Source organism: Oryzias latipes, chromosome 22 (assembly GCF_002234675.1).
Source record: "Oryzias latipes chromosome 22, ASM223467v1".
NCBI classification, from domain to species: Eukaryota; Metazoa; Chordata; class Actinopteri; order Beloniformes; family Adrianichthyidae; genus Oryzias; species Oryzias latipes.
The window spans coordinates 15255927-15272353 of record NC_019880.2 but is presented as its reverse complement, the minus strand read 5'-3'; the positions used below and the strand labels follow the sequence as shown (position 1 = coordinate 15272353).

The 16427-nt window shown below is 40.1% G+C and overlaps 1 protein-coding gene across 5 annotated transcripts in view; it reads left to right on the top strand.

Moving 5' to 3' along the window:
* The window catches only part of LOC101156929 (AT-rich interactive domain-containing protein 1B), a 217969-nt gene that overhangs the window by 161475 nt on the left and 40067 nt on the right, over positions 1–16427 (top strand). For all 5 annotated transcript variants that reach the window (XM_023952010.1, XM_023952011.1, XM_023952012.1 and 2 more), the window contains 2 exons: positions 4572–4658; positions 7878–8045. In XM_023952010.1, coding sequence (XP_023807778.1) covers positions 4572–4658; positions 7878–8045 — 255 coding nt within the window. The remainder of the gene's footprint in view (positions 1–4571; positions 4659–7877; positions 8046–16427) is intronic.

Here is a 16427-nt window from a genome sequence, read left to right as displayed (position 1 = left end):
GGCAGTAAAAAGTCACCACACTTTTCTTGGTTTTATTTTTAAGTGGGGCAGATTTATTACAACAGGACAGGACCACTCACACAGACTCACACATATATGCAAATTCCTGCTGCGCAGTTTTCGCCGTGCATCTGTACATAGTTTTGTGCGTCTGTTCCCTGAATGGCAGAGGCATTTCCATCCCATTTATTTGTTTTACATTTGTATTCATAGCTGGTAAAGACTATTTTCTGTGGGCAAAGGAAAGTTTGCTCCCGCTGACATTTATCTCTAGCTTTTTTTCCTCCCTTTTAGCAACACACGAAGGAAAAACCATGTGACTAAATGTCCTGAAACACTCTATGAAGCTTGTTTGTTTCATTTGGATGTAAATATGTAATATTCTTACAGGACCCTGGATATGACAATAAAAATAAAGAAAGAAATTGTTCCTTTCAATTAGCAATAACAAATTACTTTTTGTGCACACAAATTGTTACTTATTTATATTTTGGAAACGATTAGTGCAAAGGTGAGCTAACACTTGTGCTCAAGTGAGCGTTCATGTTCTTCTAAAATGGATGATGGAATGTAAAAAGGAGGGAGAGTTCCCAGCCATCCCCACACCAAGACCCCCGCTGCAAAAATGGTTATTTTATTGTCACAAATCAGCATTTTATTTGCCTTTTTGTGCACAGTAGTTAGTATTTTGCTAACTTGTACCCACAAGATGTTAACATACAAAACACTAACTTGTGTGACAAAATGCTAACACAGAAAATGCTTACTTGTGTGCATTGTGCTCACAAAATACTAGTTGCAAAATAGCAATTTGTGCACAAAAATGGACATTTTGTGCATACAGAATTCTAATTAGTGCACACGAAATGCTAAAAAAAGTACTAATTTGCGCCAAGCACAAAATGCGAATAAAATGCTCATCTGTGGCAACAAAATGCTAATTTGTGGGAATAAAATGCTTACACGCACAATGCTCTCTTGTGAGCTCAATCTGCGAACTTGTCTGCACAAAACACTACTTTTTTTGCAAAGAATGCAAATGAAATGCTAATTTGTGGCCATATTTGAGCATATAAGGCTAATGTTGAGCAAAAATGTATTATTTTTTTCAATGTCGTGTCTAGGGCTTTGTATATTCTAAATTATACAGGGGAATGATAAAGATAAAGGTCTTTTGGTTTAAGATTTAATAGGTGTCCAGTTTAGGATTTTTTGGGAAGAAAAGAAAAATAAAGTTGTGAGTTTTTTACTCTCATCATCTTCGCAGCAAATCCCATCTCCTCATGTGCTCGTGGACGCACACACCCTCAGTTTAAGAAGCTGCCACTTCCACTCAGCCAGCCGAGCAAACTCGCTCTGACAGCGGAGCGGGTGCTCGGCGTGGAACCCTGCGCACGCCACCTCACACGCTAGCACAGGGGCCGAGGCAGAAGGTTGATTTCCATAGTTTAAAGGTTCGGTAAACTGCCCCGAGCGTCCTTCATTCTCGCCGCTCCCCCTCCTCCCGCCCCCTCCGTCTAAAGCTGGACTCCAGCAAAATCTGTCCCTCTGGCAACAAGTGGCCGCAGCCTTTTACAGTAACTCTCCATCCAGGCCGGGTAAACACAAACCCTACAGGAGAGCGCCAGTAAACACAAAGCAAATATGAAGGCTTCTTTTGTTTACTTTTATTAGAGAATTACTTTTACTTAAGTTTTTCCTCTCATTCAGTACACACATAAAAGCCCACTGCTTTTGTGTTATCTCACAGAGGCTTTGGTTGGTGCATACTAATGTTTCTTATTGCCTCCTGCAACATGGTGACAGACTAACTAATCGAATATTCTCCCTTTGAAGCGCCGCTGCTGGATCTATTCAAGTGTGAGGCAGGGGGTCTCTAAGTGTGCGTGTGAGCGTTTCAGCACACATCTTATGTGTCTCTCCCTGCTCTTATGTGTGCCTCATGTACACTTGTTTTGTGCAATTACTTTTTGCGACTCTCTGTGTGTGTGCGTGCGGCCGAGTGTGAGTAGGCGGCGGGTGGATGGAAATGTTGTTTATGCATTTTTATGCAAAGCAATTATGTTGACTTAATTGGGTTTGTTTATGTGGAGAGTGTGTCACCTCCAGTCATGTATTACTGTTGGCACACACAAACACTTCCCCATAGTGTGGCCATTTCACAGAGTGATTCAATCACGTGAATTGTTTTTCATATTTATTGAAATGCGAACAGTTTGGCACACTTTTAGAAATACATTCAATTAAACCTTCTTTGTTCGTGTGTCCTAGCAGCATCTTTGGACATGTTTCTCCTCTTTTGCCTCTGATCTGAATCCAAAAATAAAAAAAGGTTCATTTACCTTCTTTTGCTGTCCAGGCCCAATCAATCCACCATAGTCTCTGTCTACTGTTGGCCTAATCAGACACCTGAACTCACTATTGGATTTCAATGCGGCCGGCGCTGACTGAAGGCCGGCTCAACCACCTAATCAATGATCCTGAAATGACTTTGCTTTTCTGTGTGTGTGTGTGTGTGTGTGTTAGGGGGGGGGGGGGGGGGGGTGCTCTGGTTTTTAATTCTCACAGAAGAGAAGTGGCTTTGGGGACCTGATGTGTCCTCTGTGAGTGACACTACCTCAGGATTACCGCAAGAAAACTTTACTTGTCTAAAGAACCATAAATGATAATGCCCAATGGGGTCTCCATTTTCAGGGGTAAAAAAGAAAGAAATGGACGGCTTTCACGTTGTGCATTAAGTCCTCGAAGGCCTTTATACCGCTTATGTCTTAGTCACTTACGAAAGAAAGAAATATTCAATCAATTTTTAGTACTTTATTTTTGTTATTATTTAGGTTTAAATCGCTTTTTCACAAAAAACAGACTATTTGATATGTGGTGCGGTGCGTTGTCATGGTAACTGCAGCGGCATATATGCTGATCGTCACAATGGCTTAAATAAAGCGTCAGTTCAGAGAGAAAGTTCGCCTCTTAGCGTTTGTTTTTGTTGTCTTTTCTACTGTCTTGCTGTTGTCATAAACTGTGGAATATGGCATGACATTTTGTTTGTTTTAAAAATTTTAATAATTAGAATACCAACTATTGTTCAGAACTTTTGGACTATGTGACCGGAACTTCTTTTTTAGGTGTGATATATGTAAGAGGTAATGGCCGATGATGTGTGCATTATCACTTTTAAACGCACGCCGTTGAAGCCCTGCTTCCGCAAAGTGTGTTAAAAAGTGATAATGCACATTAACCTGCTTATACCAGGGTCAGTTACAAAAGAAATGTATATTAACCAGTTTATAGTCCTTAATTCTTGTTTTTTTTATTTGGATCACTTTTTCCACAAAAAGCAGCCTATTGCCTTGTTACGTGTTGTCATGGTAAGGCAAGGCGCTGCACCACCGCTGCAGTCAAGATTCTGCGATATAAAGTGATATATACATGCTGATCGTCCCAATGGGTTGAATGAAGCATCAGTGCAGTGAGAAAGTTCACCTCTTACTGCTTGTTTTTGTCCAAATGATGAAGCTAAAGGTTGTTTTAAAGAAGCCGCCGCAGTTATACAGAAGATTGTGCAGTTATCACTGTGCGTTATCACTTTTTAATGCACACCCAGCAGCCAATCCGAATCGAGTATTCACCCGGACCATGATATAACACTTTTTTAGAAGAAATCCCTCCCTGCTTGTCTAGTGTGAACACCATGAGCTGAATGCATGTTCAAGAACCCGCAGTTAGCACGTTCTTCAATGCGCGTCACATGTCTTCTATAAACAAAATGAAATCTTCCTTTAAATTTAGGTGTAAGCACTCATATTTATGCATAGTCCTCTGGTAATTGGAAATATTATGTTTAAAAAAAGCCTTTCTCGATCAAAAAATGCCTTCATATCTTTTATAGTAGATATATTTGTACATTTTCCCCCAATACACATCCTATGGAACTATCCCTATTTATAGACCAAAATGATCTTTGAGACTAGAATTATACATTTTAAGATTAAAAAAGTCAAATGAAAATTTATTTAAATGAGATCTTAAAAAATAAAAATTCTGATTAAAAACATAATGTAAATTTGAAATATTTCTTCAATTCATCTTTGTTTAAATCAATATGACTCAAGAAATATAAGATTTCTTGTCTTAAAGCAAGTCTTTTCATCGTAAACAAAAGTTACTGATAAATTTGATTTGTCTAATAAGATGTTTTTAGGGTAGAAACTAGAAAAAAAAGCCTTGTGTGTTTGCAGTGTTATGTGCTATCGGAGCCTCTAAACAGAGACATTGTTTTGTGATGAGGTTGTTCAAACTTTTCCCACAAAGTTCATTAAGTGACATTACAAAGAAAGGCAGAGGAGGAAGCAAAGGTGGTCCTTCAGGAGCTGAATGCTTTAACGCGCGCACTCAGACGTCTTTTATCCTAAAATCCATTTCCAATTGACCTCCGTTTTGGAACAAAGACGGAAGTTCAATGTTTGCCCATACACATTCCTTTCAGATGTCAGCTTTTGTTTTTTAGGGGTTGCATTGTGACTCAAGAGTGTTCAGATATAAACCGGGACTCAGATGTGACTGCTTTGCAGGTTCTGGGATGGCGCCGCAGAGCTCTGGAAATGGACAAGACGCAGCTCATCTGCAGGTCACACGCTCACCCGTGGCTCAGGAGAGAGGTGAGTGTGGATGGGCCACAATAAAGCTCAGTTTTTAAAGGAAAAGTGGGGGGGAAAATATATCAGAATGGCCATTTTTTGACAAAACCTTACAAAAATGCAACAAATTTGCAACCAATTTATTGTTTTGTGAGGTAATAAGTACTTAAATTCCCATTCCTATCATCTTTTGATCTATTTTCAAAGTGCTCCTGTGTGTACATAGTTTAATTCTAATCCGATTTTTGATCCGATCAAAGACATTTTGCACGTGTAACTGCAGCAGTTGTTTCTGCAGAGCAGCAATACTTTATTAGGAATTCACCTCAGAGTTCTGGGCGGGACTTCTCTTGGAGTAAGCCTGCAATCATTTCCCATCATCCAACTGTCTACATGCTCTTTCACTAGCTTACTTTTCAACCTGCATTTTTTTTTCTGCTCCTGATTCACAACGATTTGAATAAAGAAATAGTCAGGAATGCAATTTTAAGTTTAATGTTCTTCATATATGTCCTCACTCATGAGAAAAATGCCACAAGAATATGTTAAAAACACCAAAAACACAGTTTTGATCAGAATGAGGTTTTGAAATCACTGTTTTCTTTGTAGAACTGATTTTTATAGATCAACTTCAAGCTTTTTTATCCAGAAACTTTCATTCTTCCCCCGAAGCTAAAAGAAGTTTTAGTTTAAAAATTAAAAATTGGCTAAAGTTGAGCAACATTTAGTGATGAGCTAGCAGGTTTTGTTGGATGGATCCTGAGCTCCTTTTACTAACCTAAATGGAAGCCGTCTCCACCAAATATAGACACTTCTCAGCCGAGATGCTCTCAGGATAAAATGCGGCTGCATTCACACAACGCTGCAAAAGTCTGGAGTCGGCCTTATGGAGAGACCGTCAGGCTCCTTCTGCCCCCCACCCACACTGAAGAATTTCATCAGGATAAATTTAGACACTAAAAAACAACATATTTTAATTTTAAACTAACTTGATGGAATCAAAGTGAGCATGTTGTTTTAGCGTTTTGATGGCAGTGACCCTTGACCCCTTCCTGCTGTATCCGCTGTTGTTGTTTTCTGGCTTCCTTGCTATGATTAGCCCCCACCTCACCCACACGCCCCACTCGGCTCCAGAGTTGGCCTCGCCGAGAGCCCATCTCTGCTCTTCATTTTCATAAATCCTATGAACACCACCCCCAACGCTCACACCCAAACACACCCAAACACACACACACACACAGAATACTCGGTGCTTCACCGCTTGTCTGTTGTTGTCTTCTGACCGAGAGCCTTTTGCCAGGAAGAAAAAAAGATTTTATGTGTCTTCATTTGTGTGCATGAAGACACACAGAAGCTGTGGTTGTTTGTGTGTTTGTGTGGATCGGTGTTGTCTCTATTTGTGTTTAATACGTGTTTATTTGCTTGTTTGTGTGTATATCTAGATCTATGTGTATCTTTATCTGTGTGTGAATGTGGTTGTGTGTGTGTCTGTGTTCATATGTGTGTGTGTTACTGTGTCATGGGGGTTTGCGCGTGTTTGCATCTGTGCATCTGTGTGTCTTTGTATGTATGTGTGTGTGCTTGGGTGTGTTTGATCATTTTTCTGCATGCATGTGTATGTGTGTATGTTTGTGTGTCTTCGGATGTGCATGTGTGTCATTAAGTATGTTTGTGTGTCCTTTTTTTGTTGTTTGTGTGTCTACATCTATGTTTTTTTGTGCATGTGTGTTCATGCTCATGGCTTTGTTTCTGTGTGTCTGAGTTTGAATCTTTGTGTGCATGTGTTTGTGTGTCTGTGGTTGTGCATGCATGTGTGTATATGTATGTGCGTGCATGTATGTGTGTGTTTGTCCTTGTTTTGTATATACTTTAATGTCTGCTGGCGTGTATGCATTTGAGTGTCATTTCATGTTTGTTTACATATGTGCGATTTTGTGTGCATGTGTGTATTCTTTTGTGTTTGTGTCTACATCAGTGTGATTGTGTGTGCTCGTGTCTGTGTGTGTCGTATGTGTTTGCGTGCGTGCTGGCATGCATGTATATGTGTGTCTTTTGGTGTTTGTGTCTACTGTGTAGCTTTTTGTGCATATACTGTATGTCTGCGTGTGTGTGTGTGTAGCGAATGCAGCACGCACACACACAGAAACACACAGTCAGAGGGAAAATTCCCTGAAAGTGTTCTTTGCTTTTAGCGCCGTCTGCACAATGTTTCTCTCTCCATCTATTTTCCAGGCCGTTTAAAGTGCGGTATTACACTCCTCCTCTCCCAGAATCCCTTTACCCTAATGGAAGCAAAACATTACAATAATGTCCTCGCTCCTTAAACCCAGCACTCGCAGCCTAAGCACTTTCAGCCCCCAATCGCTCTTTCCCTCCATCTCGCTGCCTTTCCCTCCCACACACGCTTTTGCTCTGACTGTTGTTTTTTTTTCTGTCTTGGCCTTCGTTTCTCTGCGCACATTCATCGGTTGTTTCTTTATCTCCCCTCCACATTCGCACAAACACACATTAGTACATTCAGGCATGTTTCTGCATCCTCACGAACGTCAGCTCGCACTTTTCATCGTTTTTTTTTTCCCATCCTAAACTCCAAACTGGCTGAAAAGTCGGCGCTCGCGCAACAAAGACGCGCACAGCCGATCCATTTATCTGCAGCACTGAGTTCAGGCGCACGTTTCTGTTAGCTCAATGGTCGTCCAGCGACCTTTCTCTATTGGCGCTGGATTGGCCGATGTTTTCAAAACCTGAATGAGCAAGGCCCAGGCGAGGGCCACTCCAAATGTCAATTTGAATGAAGTTCAGGCCTGAGAGGCTTTGACACATCTATTGACTGAAAGGCTTAGAATAACACAGCAGCCACGGTGAAATCACCAGCTATTCTGCAGGGAGGGGGGCACGCGGTTTAGCTCGAGTCTTCGCCGCTTTTTCAGACGTACACCCAGCTTTTTGGAGCCTCGGACATCTTTGAGCCCAAGTGTTGACCCGGGCTTTTGTCGCTGATGACATTCCCTGAATGCTCCGTGTGTGTTTATTTGTACTGCGGGTTCCTTTTACGCTGTAATACCCACTTTTTCTTGCATTGATCACCAAACGAGCTTTTTGTGCAACAGGAGCTCACAGAAAGGTAAAAGACCGCGGCTTTCATGGACGTAAACACATAAAAACACAAAAAAACGAAGGTTTTTCTGGCTTTGATTGATTGGTGAAGCCAAACTTTTTTGTTTGTTTGATGTTTTCCAGGGTTCATGTCAAACTTGCAGAGGAACCAGAGTGGCTCCCAGTTTGCCTCTCCACAGTCCCCCCACCCACCTCACGGAGGAGGCTCATTGTATCCCAGCATGGGTCCGTACTCCCAGAGCGGCCCCACCGGCTCCTACGGACCTCAAGGGGCCCAATATGGACACCAAAGTAAGAGTCTACCTCTTCGGATTGTATTAATAGCAAAAATTCAAAACTAAACGAAAATTGAGACATCTGCATAAAGAGGCATCCAAACATAAGGCAAGGCCAGACATAGGCATGAGCAAGGGGTGCAATGACCCCCCCCCCCCCCCCCCCCCAATGGTTTGACGTGATGGTCCAGAAAAATGCACAATTAACTAAAAAATAAAGAAAGAATAAATAAATAAAACAAAAGACAACAGAAAACATAAGGATGGGCAAATAGAGCAGTGTTTTTCAACCAGTGAGCCGCGGCACACTAGTGTGCCGTGAGATATGGTCAGGTGTGCCGTGGGAAATTACCCTCATTCGCTGATCTAAAAACATTTACCATCTCCAGGATATCAACTCTTGTTCATCTAAACAGGCCCTGGTAAAACACTGAGTAGTTAGGACTATGAAAGATCATTTAATACTTTTTTCTTTGTCTTTATTTCATTCTATTAAAGAGACTTTGATAAGAATGACGGTACTGCAATTTAGCCGCAGCTTCAGCTCTGTTTTGGTGTAAAATTTATTAAACATATTGTGATCATATTCAAATTACAGTTGCTTTTGCACTAACATTTAAAAAAGTCTTTAAAAAATAAATCACTGTTTAGAAAGAATTTATTTGTTTTTTTGTGAGTTTACATAAAATTGCATGTTAATAAACTGGAGGAAAAAACAATTACCAGGGTAAAATTTCAAATAATTTAGTTGAATATTATTACTGAAAACTAACTGAACTTTTATTACCACTTTTAGAAAAAACAGCTGCAACTTCCAGCTTTTTCTGCCACAATTATCACAAAAATGCACGTGAGATTGCAGAGGGACTGTACATCAATGCAGACCATAGAGTTTCTCCTTTTTTACATTTTTAGATGCTGGTGTGCCGCGGGATTTTTGTCAAGGATAAAGTATGCCTTGGCTCAAAAAAGGTTGAAAAACACTGAAATAGACATTAAAAGAAAGATAGATGCAGCCTGAGCAGGGCTCAAACCAGTGTTATGGTGGGGCCTGTCCCTGGTCAGGTAGTGTCAAGAAGAGCACTCAACATAAATATGACACCTCAAACTCTAAATCCATTTATATTATATTTAATACGCATTTTTGATCATCAGTATGATCCAAACTTCCCTTAAACCCATTTTATAAAGCTTTGTACATGTTGTCTGCCCTGTAGTTCATCATCATTCCACTAGGAGCAGCAGAACGACTTTTCCTGCTCATTTCAAAATGGCTGCCTCCGTGAAATCTCAAAAGCACTTTTGGCGGGAAAACGTTTAGCTAATTTTTAAAAAACATATGGGGAGAATCACTAATCTATTGTTTTTTTATTTTTTTAAATGACTATTTGCTTTATTGAAATAATGCAAAATGTTATGATATTTTATTATTTTAAATTCAAAATTCTGTGAGTAAAAACCTAAAAAAATGATATAGCAATTTTTCTGTAGATGTCTTTAAAGAGTTTTAAAAATGTAATCCCGAAAAATTAATTTTTTGGCATTGCTTTGATTTATCGGGCTTTATGGGGTTTAAACAACTTAAAAATATTGATATTGAGTCAAATCGTTTGGCGTGTCTTAAAGCCAGCAGTTGAATTCTGGTAAATTTCTGTTGTTCCCATGTGGTTTTTATGCTCCATCTGCATCATTTCTCCTGTTTGTTAACAAGCCTGCTCTCTCTCTGCTCACGCCAGCCTTTTAAACGCTGCTTTTATCGGGCATTTACTCTTTTACTCCATTCCCCGACAATAACTGCAAATGATCATTTTATTTCAAGTAGCTCAGGTTTGGTTTTTGATGAGGAACTGCATTTTTATCCTTGTTTTATCAGGCTTCTCTCAATGGAGCCGCAATGGATGTAAAGCTGCTTTGAAAGCACATTCTATTTATTTTTATTAATTAGAAGCATTATGGACGTGTCCACACAGCATAAATGTGAAGTGTTTTAGCTCTGCTGGCTTTATGTTTTTATTCCATAGGTTCAAGAGATTCAGCCTCCATTAAGCTGGTAGAATGTCTCGGCTTCTCTGTTCTCCTCTCCTGATGAAGCCATTATGAGATATTAGAAAGTGAAACTCCTTTGATAGATCGGCAGACAATGCCCTGAAAACATGTTTATTTGTGCTCACACATATGAGCGTGGATCATTACAAGATTCTTTTCAAAAGCGGTGCCGCCGCCGCCGTCCTCCTTTGGCTGTCTCTTTTTTCCTAACAGATAAACAAACCTGTGACAGCACACACTCCCATATGGCGTTGACCTTTTTGGAGACAGGAAAACACAATCCTAGGTAGCGTGTGTTCCGATGAGCTTTTTGTCGCGGCTGAAAAAACTTTTCTTTATTTTTTTTTTTCCCCACCTTGAAATGAGCGTCTAAAGACGAGGCGCACCAATCCGATGAAAGCCCAGATGGCCCAGTTTTTCACCCGCACTTAAAAACAGCATGCATTTGTGGATCTGTGAAGAGCTGAGGGTGTGAAAAAGAGGATCACACAAGCTGCTCTGTGCTGAAATCTAACTTGATGGGAAGAAGTGCACGCACACACACACACACACAAAAACCCTCAACCATTTGTGTCTTTTTTTTTTGATGGATGGCCTTTGAAAGTTGGTGATGAAATTAAACCCAACATGTTTGGATTAATGACGGGTCCACTAGTTAATTATTGAAAAACACTATTTTTTTATCATGTTTAGCTGTAAGTTAACAGGAGAGCGCGAAAACAGACAGCTCAGTTATGGGTAATGGAAAGTGGGGGTGGGGTTGCTCCGTGCCAATGGCCACGCCTACATTTCTGAAATAAATTTCTTATGAACTCCTGCCGCTCTGCAGAAACTATGTCCTAGAAAACGACACAATTTAAAAAAATTATAATTCAAAGACCACTGGGAACGATTCTACGACAGATCAAAAGATTTTCAATACACACATACCAGCGAAGAAGTTAGACGCCAAGTAGCGTCTACACTGCCGCGAAGAAATAATGACGGACATTCTTAAATATCCCCGAACCAAGTACCAGTTGGAGCTACTGATGCTTGAAATATTCATGTTTTCTTTGTATGATTCTGACAAGCGCGTAAATACTTGCTCTCTTCTTCTGAGTGAAAAGCGACTTTAAGAATCGTAAAGTTGCGCAGCGCCACCTTGTGTACAGGAGTATTTCTGTTTACATTAAGCGCCATCTAATGTCAGGGAAGGAAATTGCATGTTCGCTCGCCTCATCGGCAGCGAAAATCGCCTGGGTGTGAACACAAAAGACGTGGCGAAAAACGCTGGCGAATAACGCCTGGCGAATATTCGTCCCGGTGTGTACGGGCCTTAAGAAAACAGAAAAAACAGAATTCAAGCCAGATTTGCTGATTGGATGATGATATGATCACTTCATGTCAAATAACTTTTCCGTTGATGGATAAACATTATCATCCAATCAGCGATCTCCCATCTACCTTTTCTGGTCTCTTACTGTGGTAATGACTAACATTTCCTTTTGTTTTCTGCAAATTACTTTAGTTTCCCGTAATCTTTTATTCTTTTACATTTTAGGTACTAAAATTTCCTTCTTTTTTTTTTTAAATGGAATGCTGTTTTTTTTTAATTTGTTTAGCTTTTTTAATTTTGATCTTGTTTTTGCGTTGAGTGATTTATTGATGTGATTTGGACTTCAGGGCCACAGTAGTTATGTATATGTTGTTGATTAAATGTTGTGAGTTGAACTACAAATTTAGAATTTTCTTTTTTTTCCTTTTTTTATCATCCTCTGAAACAATTCACAACATTTTTAGATCTTTTAAATCCTAGAACTTAGGCATATTATTTTACTTATTTCAAGTAAAAATGTGCAAATGTTTGGATAATTTGCTGAAAACAATCAGTCTTTCTCAGTCAGAAAGTAAGTACAGTAAGTTTAGATGAATGTTTGGTGATATTTTTAGTACAAATAGCATTTTGACTCCAACGACCACAAATGAAAACATAGAAACACAAGCTCACCCTTACATTTTTAGGGAAGTTTCCGTATTTTCTTCATACAGGCCGTCTCCTGACTGCCTTTGTCCTCTTGTAGTATTCACTTCTGCATTAATCATTAAAAGCCATCAGCGTATGGCTGACACTGAAACCCGGAGCATCCTTGACTTTGTGACCCAACTTTGGAGCAATGAAGTCACAAAGAAGTGTTTGATGGGAAGGAGACGTTTCTCACTTTGGAGGAATTTCGATTTCTCCATCGCTACCGTCGCTACGGGCCTGACAGTCGTGTCATAAAAGTCAAAGAGGAGCTTAATTAAGACAGAATTTAAAAAAGGAGTTGATTTGAAGACATTTTCCTTTCCTGGTTCTGTTTTGTGGTTCTCTTTCATTAAAAACCCAATGCAGCCCTTGGAACCTTCTGGATGATCCAGAGGCGAGGAGGTCCATCATTTCTACACACGAAGGAAAGTTTGTTTGTAGTTTCATATTTGGACTACACTTTGTCATGTATAAACTGTAGTCACTTGAAAATCTATGAATAAAAAAACAGCTTAATGAATATTTCACATGTCACACAACATTTGCCTTTTTAGCAACAATTTCAAAAATGACACCTTTAAAACAATAAAAAAAAGCTTTTAAAGGATAAAAAGTACAAGTAGGCAATTATTTCTCTATGAATTGAGGATTTTTCTACATTTCCTGCTCACATTTCTTAATGCTGACTTAATAGCAGTGATGGATTTGGAATTTGCCCTATCCTTGTCTGCCCACTCCTAACTCTTAAAGTGACTTTGGCTGCACTGACAGCCCAGTAAGCAAAGAGAGATGGGAACAAAAAATTAAACGGCGGAGAGCGGCGGCAAAGCCGAGGAGGCTGGAAGGAAGTCCAGAAGCAGATGAGCGTGAAATCTCACTTTGTTGACAGCAGCGATGTTCCCATCAGGAACAGAGAAGCTCAGGCTGGGTGTCTTCTCTGCAGTTTGGATGTTTTTATTCAGTCTAAAAGGCTTAAAATATCTGAACAAACAAATGTTTGTTACCTTTTTGATCGTGTAAGGAAGTTATTTACTGGAAAAATGCTAAAAAGACATTTAAGTTACATAATCTGCCAATAAATTGGGATTTCCTGCCTTTTAAGACAAAGTCATTTATCGAAATTAGCTATAAACATTTAAATTTGGATCTTTTACTCTGGTAATTAGAAATATTATGTCTTAAAAAGAAATTTTCTGCTGAGGTTAAGAGTTTTAAATCTTTGAAGTAGATACATTCACACACGTTCCCTCCAAAAATACATCCTACATAAAACAAAAATAGTCTTGTCTTACTTCAAATAAGAATTTTTGGTCAGATGATTTTTCTTAGTCAATGTCAGATTTTATTTATTTAATTTTGCTTATTTAAGGAAAATCTAACAATGGCATAAGAATCTATGGTTGTGTCCAAATTCCTTCAATGGCCGTGGCGTTCCCAGGCAATGTTGGCCGCTGTAGGTACCATAACCATTCAGCCTGCAATAACCGTTCAGGGTCTTTTCGACTGAGGATAACGTCACTACGGTAACCCCACTTGGACAAACTACGTAACTCGGAGATCTGCTCGGGCTCTACATATTTTCATTTCACGTATCCTTTAGAAACCTAAAGTTCTTTTCCTTCATAAGTTGTGTCTGACATTATTCTTTGTAATGTTTATAGAGAGATTTTTCCACAACCCAGTTTGTAAAAAGATCTGTGGCTGTTACAATGAACCGGCTGCTCCACACAAGCGAACTGTGTCTCTGAGCAGAGCAGCTGGAGTCTCGTAGCTTCATATTTGCAGGCAGGTAAGTTGCTTTGTTACAGTGTGCGGTCCGGGGAAGGGTTTCCATTAGGCTGCAATGCACTTAATAATAATCATAACAATAATAAAGCACGTTTAGAAGATAATCTTGCTCTGTCTAAGCGCTGTTTGTTTACAACGGACCGCATAATATCTTCTTCTATGGTGGTAGTAATTTGTCCAGACCAATCACCATCTGACACGTCATCGGACCAACGGACAGTCAATCACATAATGTGACGTCAGCACCACTCAAAGGACCTCAAACAGTTGTTGCAGTTCGAATGGTTATGGTACCTACACCGGGTCCTTCGTCAAACGGGTAAGCGGATGTTAACGGCTGTGAATTTGGACGAGTCTAGCCTTTAGATAATTCCAGCCGTAACATTGGCGAATGTCCTGTCGCCTAGCAACCATGAGTCCCGAACCGACGGGAGTAGTGAACAAGGCATGGGGCTCAAAAGTTTCCTGGCTTATTCTATCCAACTTTTAATGTTGGAGGTGTAATTATAAAAAGCTGTAGTTATATCCAATTCCGGGTCCCGTTTCACAGTCCGCCACTGTTGGCAGAAAATCTCCGGGTTCTGCCACAATGCATCTTGGGATACACCAGACCAATCCTTGGAATCAGGAAAAAGAAGGCCGCCTTTAAAGGAGTCGTTGAATTTGGACAGCACTTGTCGCGGCGGTGCAAATGCCCCCAACAAATGCAGCCCAGGAAAAACGCAGTCACCTCGAATTTGGACAAAGCCCATGACTTATTTCTAAAGAGCCTGTTGTATTCTATTCAGGGAATTTAAGCTATTTCTATTTAAGCACTTTAAGGTAGCTCAAATTTCTAGTTAAGATCATTTAAATAGTTCTGGGTTTTTTTTGGACGTTAGAAACACAAAAATCTGTTTTACGTAAAGTTTATTCAGGCTTTGACAGCCACTCCACCTCCTATCTTCTGTTATCTGCTCTTCGTTATAAAATCCACTTTTAAATGAACAGGAAGCTCAGAATAGTCTGCGTCAGGTCAGGGGCCTGGGCGGGGTGAGCGGTTCAGACAGCTGCTGCTCCTAATGACAGCTCCATCTGCCTCCCTTCCCTCTGACAAATGAACCAGCCGAGGAGCCGGCTCCAAGTCCCTGAACTCTGCTCAGATGTTTTTCTTGGCTTGTCCATGACGGACGAGCGTGTGATAAAACATTTGAAGTGGTGACATTCTCTCCAAGACCAGCTGGAGCTCACCAAAGAAGAGTGAAGGAGTTCCTGTGTTCTGATGCTTTAAAGGCTGCTGTTTCATCAGTGGCTGTGTGATCCAGTGCATGAACTTTGACGAGGCTGCAGGAGTTTGTTGCTCCTCTACAGTCGGTAAAACATTTGTTTCTAGAGATCTGACATACCTTTGCAGGGAATTACTTAAGTTTTCTCCTCATTTTTCATTCATCCAAAGTTTAAAGTCCCACTCCAGTCATCTTTTGAGCTATTTTAAAATCATTTCACGTAGTCTTTTAATAGTATTTATGATCATTTATATTTTTCACAATTAAATGCTCACTTCTACATTTAAACAGCAATAAACACAAATAGTGGTTTTGACCACACAAACAAATAAGTTCTTTCCTCTCGTTTGGCCCTTAAGGTGTGGACTCGAGTCGCATGACCTGGACTCGAGTCACATGACTTGGACTCGAGTCACATGACTTGGACTCGAGTCACATGACTTGGACTTGAGTCACATGACTTGGACTTGAATCATGACTTTGACAACTTTAGACTCAACTTGGACTTTGGACTTGCACACCAGTAACGTGTGACTTGACTCAGAATTTAGCCGTCTGACTCGGAAAGATTTGCTTTTTTCCCCAAACTCCACAGATTAACCCTTGTGGTATCTTGCATTGACGTGTTCTCCCTACCATGACAAAGGTGGATAAAGGTGGAAAGATTTCATGTAATCCATGGACACCAGTGAAGATCACAAATCATTGAAGAAAAAAGGTTCAGCGCACTGTCTAGTGGGTCTACATGACCCAACTCCCAACGTTAAAGTGCATAGGATAGCACAAGGGCTACAAAGTATATCGACTTACACAGTCTGTCTCTGTGTTTGTTTACATCCAGGTGTGATCTCGGCACGACGTCCAATCAAATCAGGTCCAGTTGGTTTCAACCCACTTGGTCCCACCTCTGCCCTTAAGGCTTGGGAGGTCAAGTGGCCTCCGGTTACTGCCACAGGTTTATAACGGCTTATTATTTAGCCAATCACAATCAAGAAATGATATTATTGATTTTATGACAGAAAATTTGAAATTTGAATGACGGCCATATTTGACTCACAAGCCGGAATTTGGACATGCTCTTTTACAATCAAGTACACCCCCCCCCCGTGGCTCTTTTTCAAACTGCATTTTTTTCACCTGCTCCGGATTCACAACAATTAGAAAAAAGAATTTTAAGCTTTATTTTCCGTATTATATGTCCTCCATCATCAAAAAATGCCACAGTAACACAATTTTGTTGACTAACCGCCTATTGTTTGGGTTGATGTAATCTGTTTTTAAGACTTGGTGA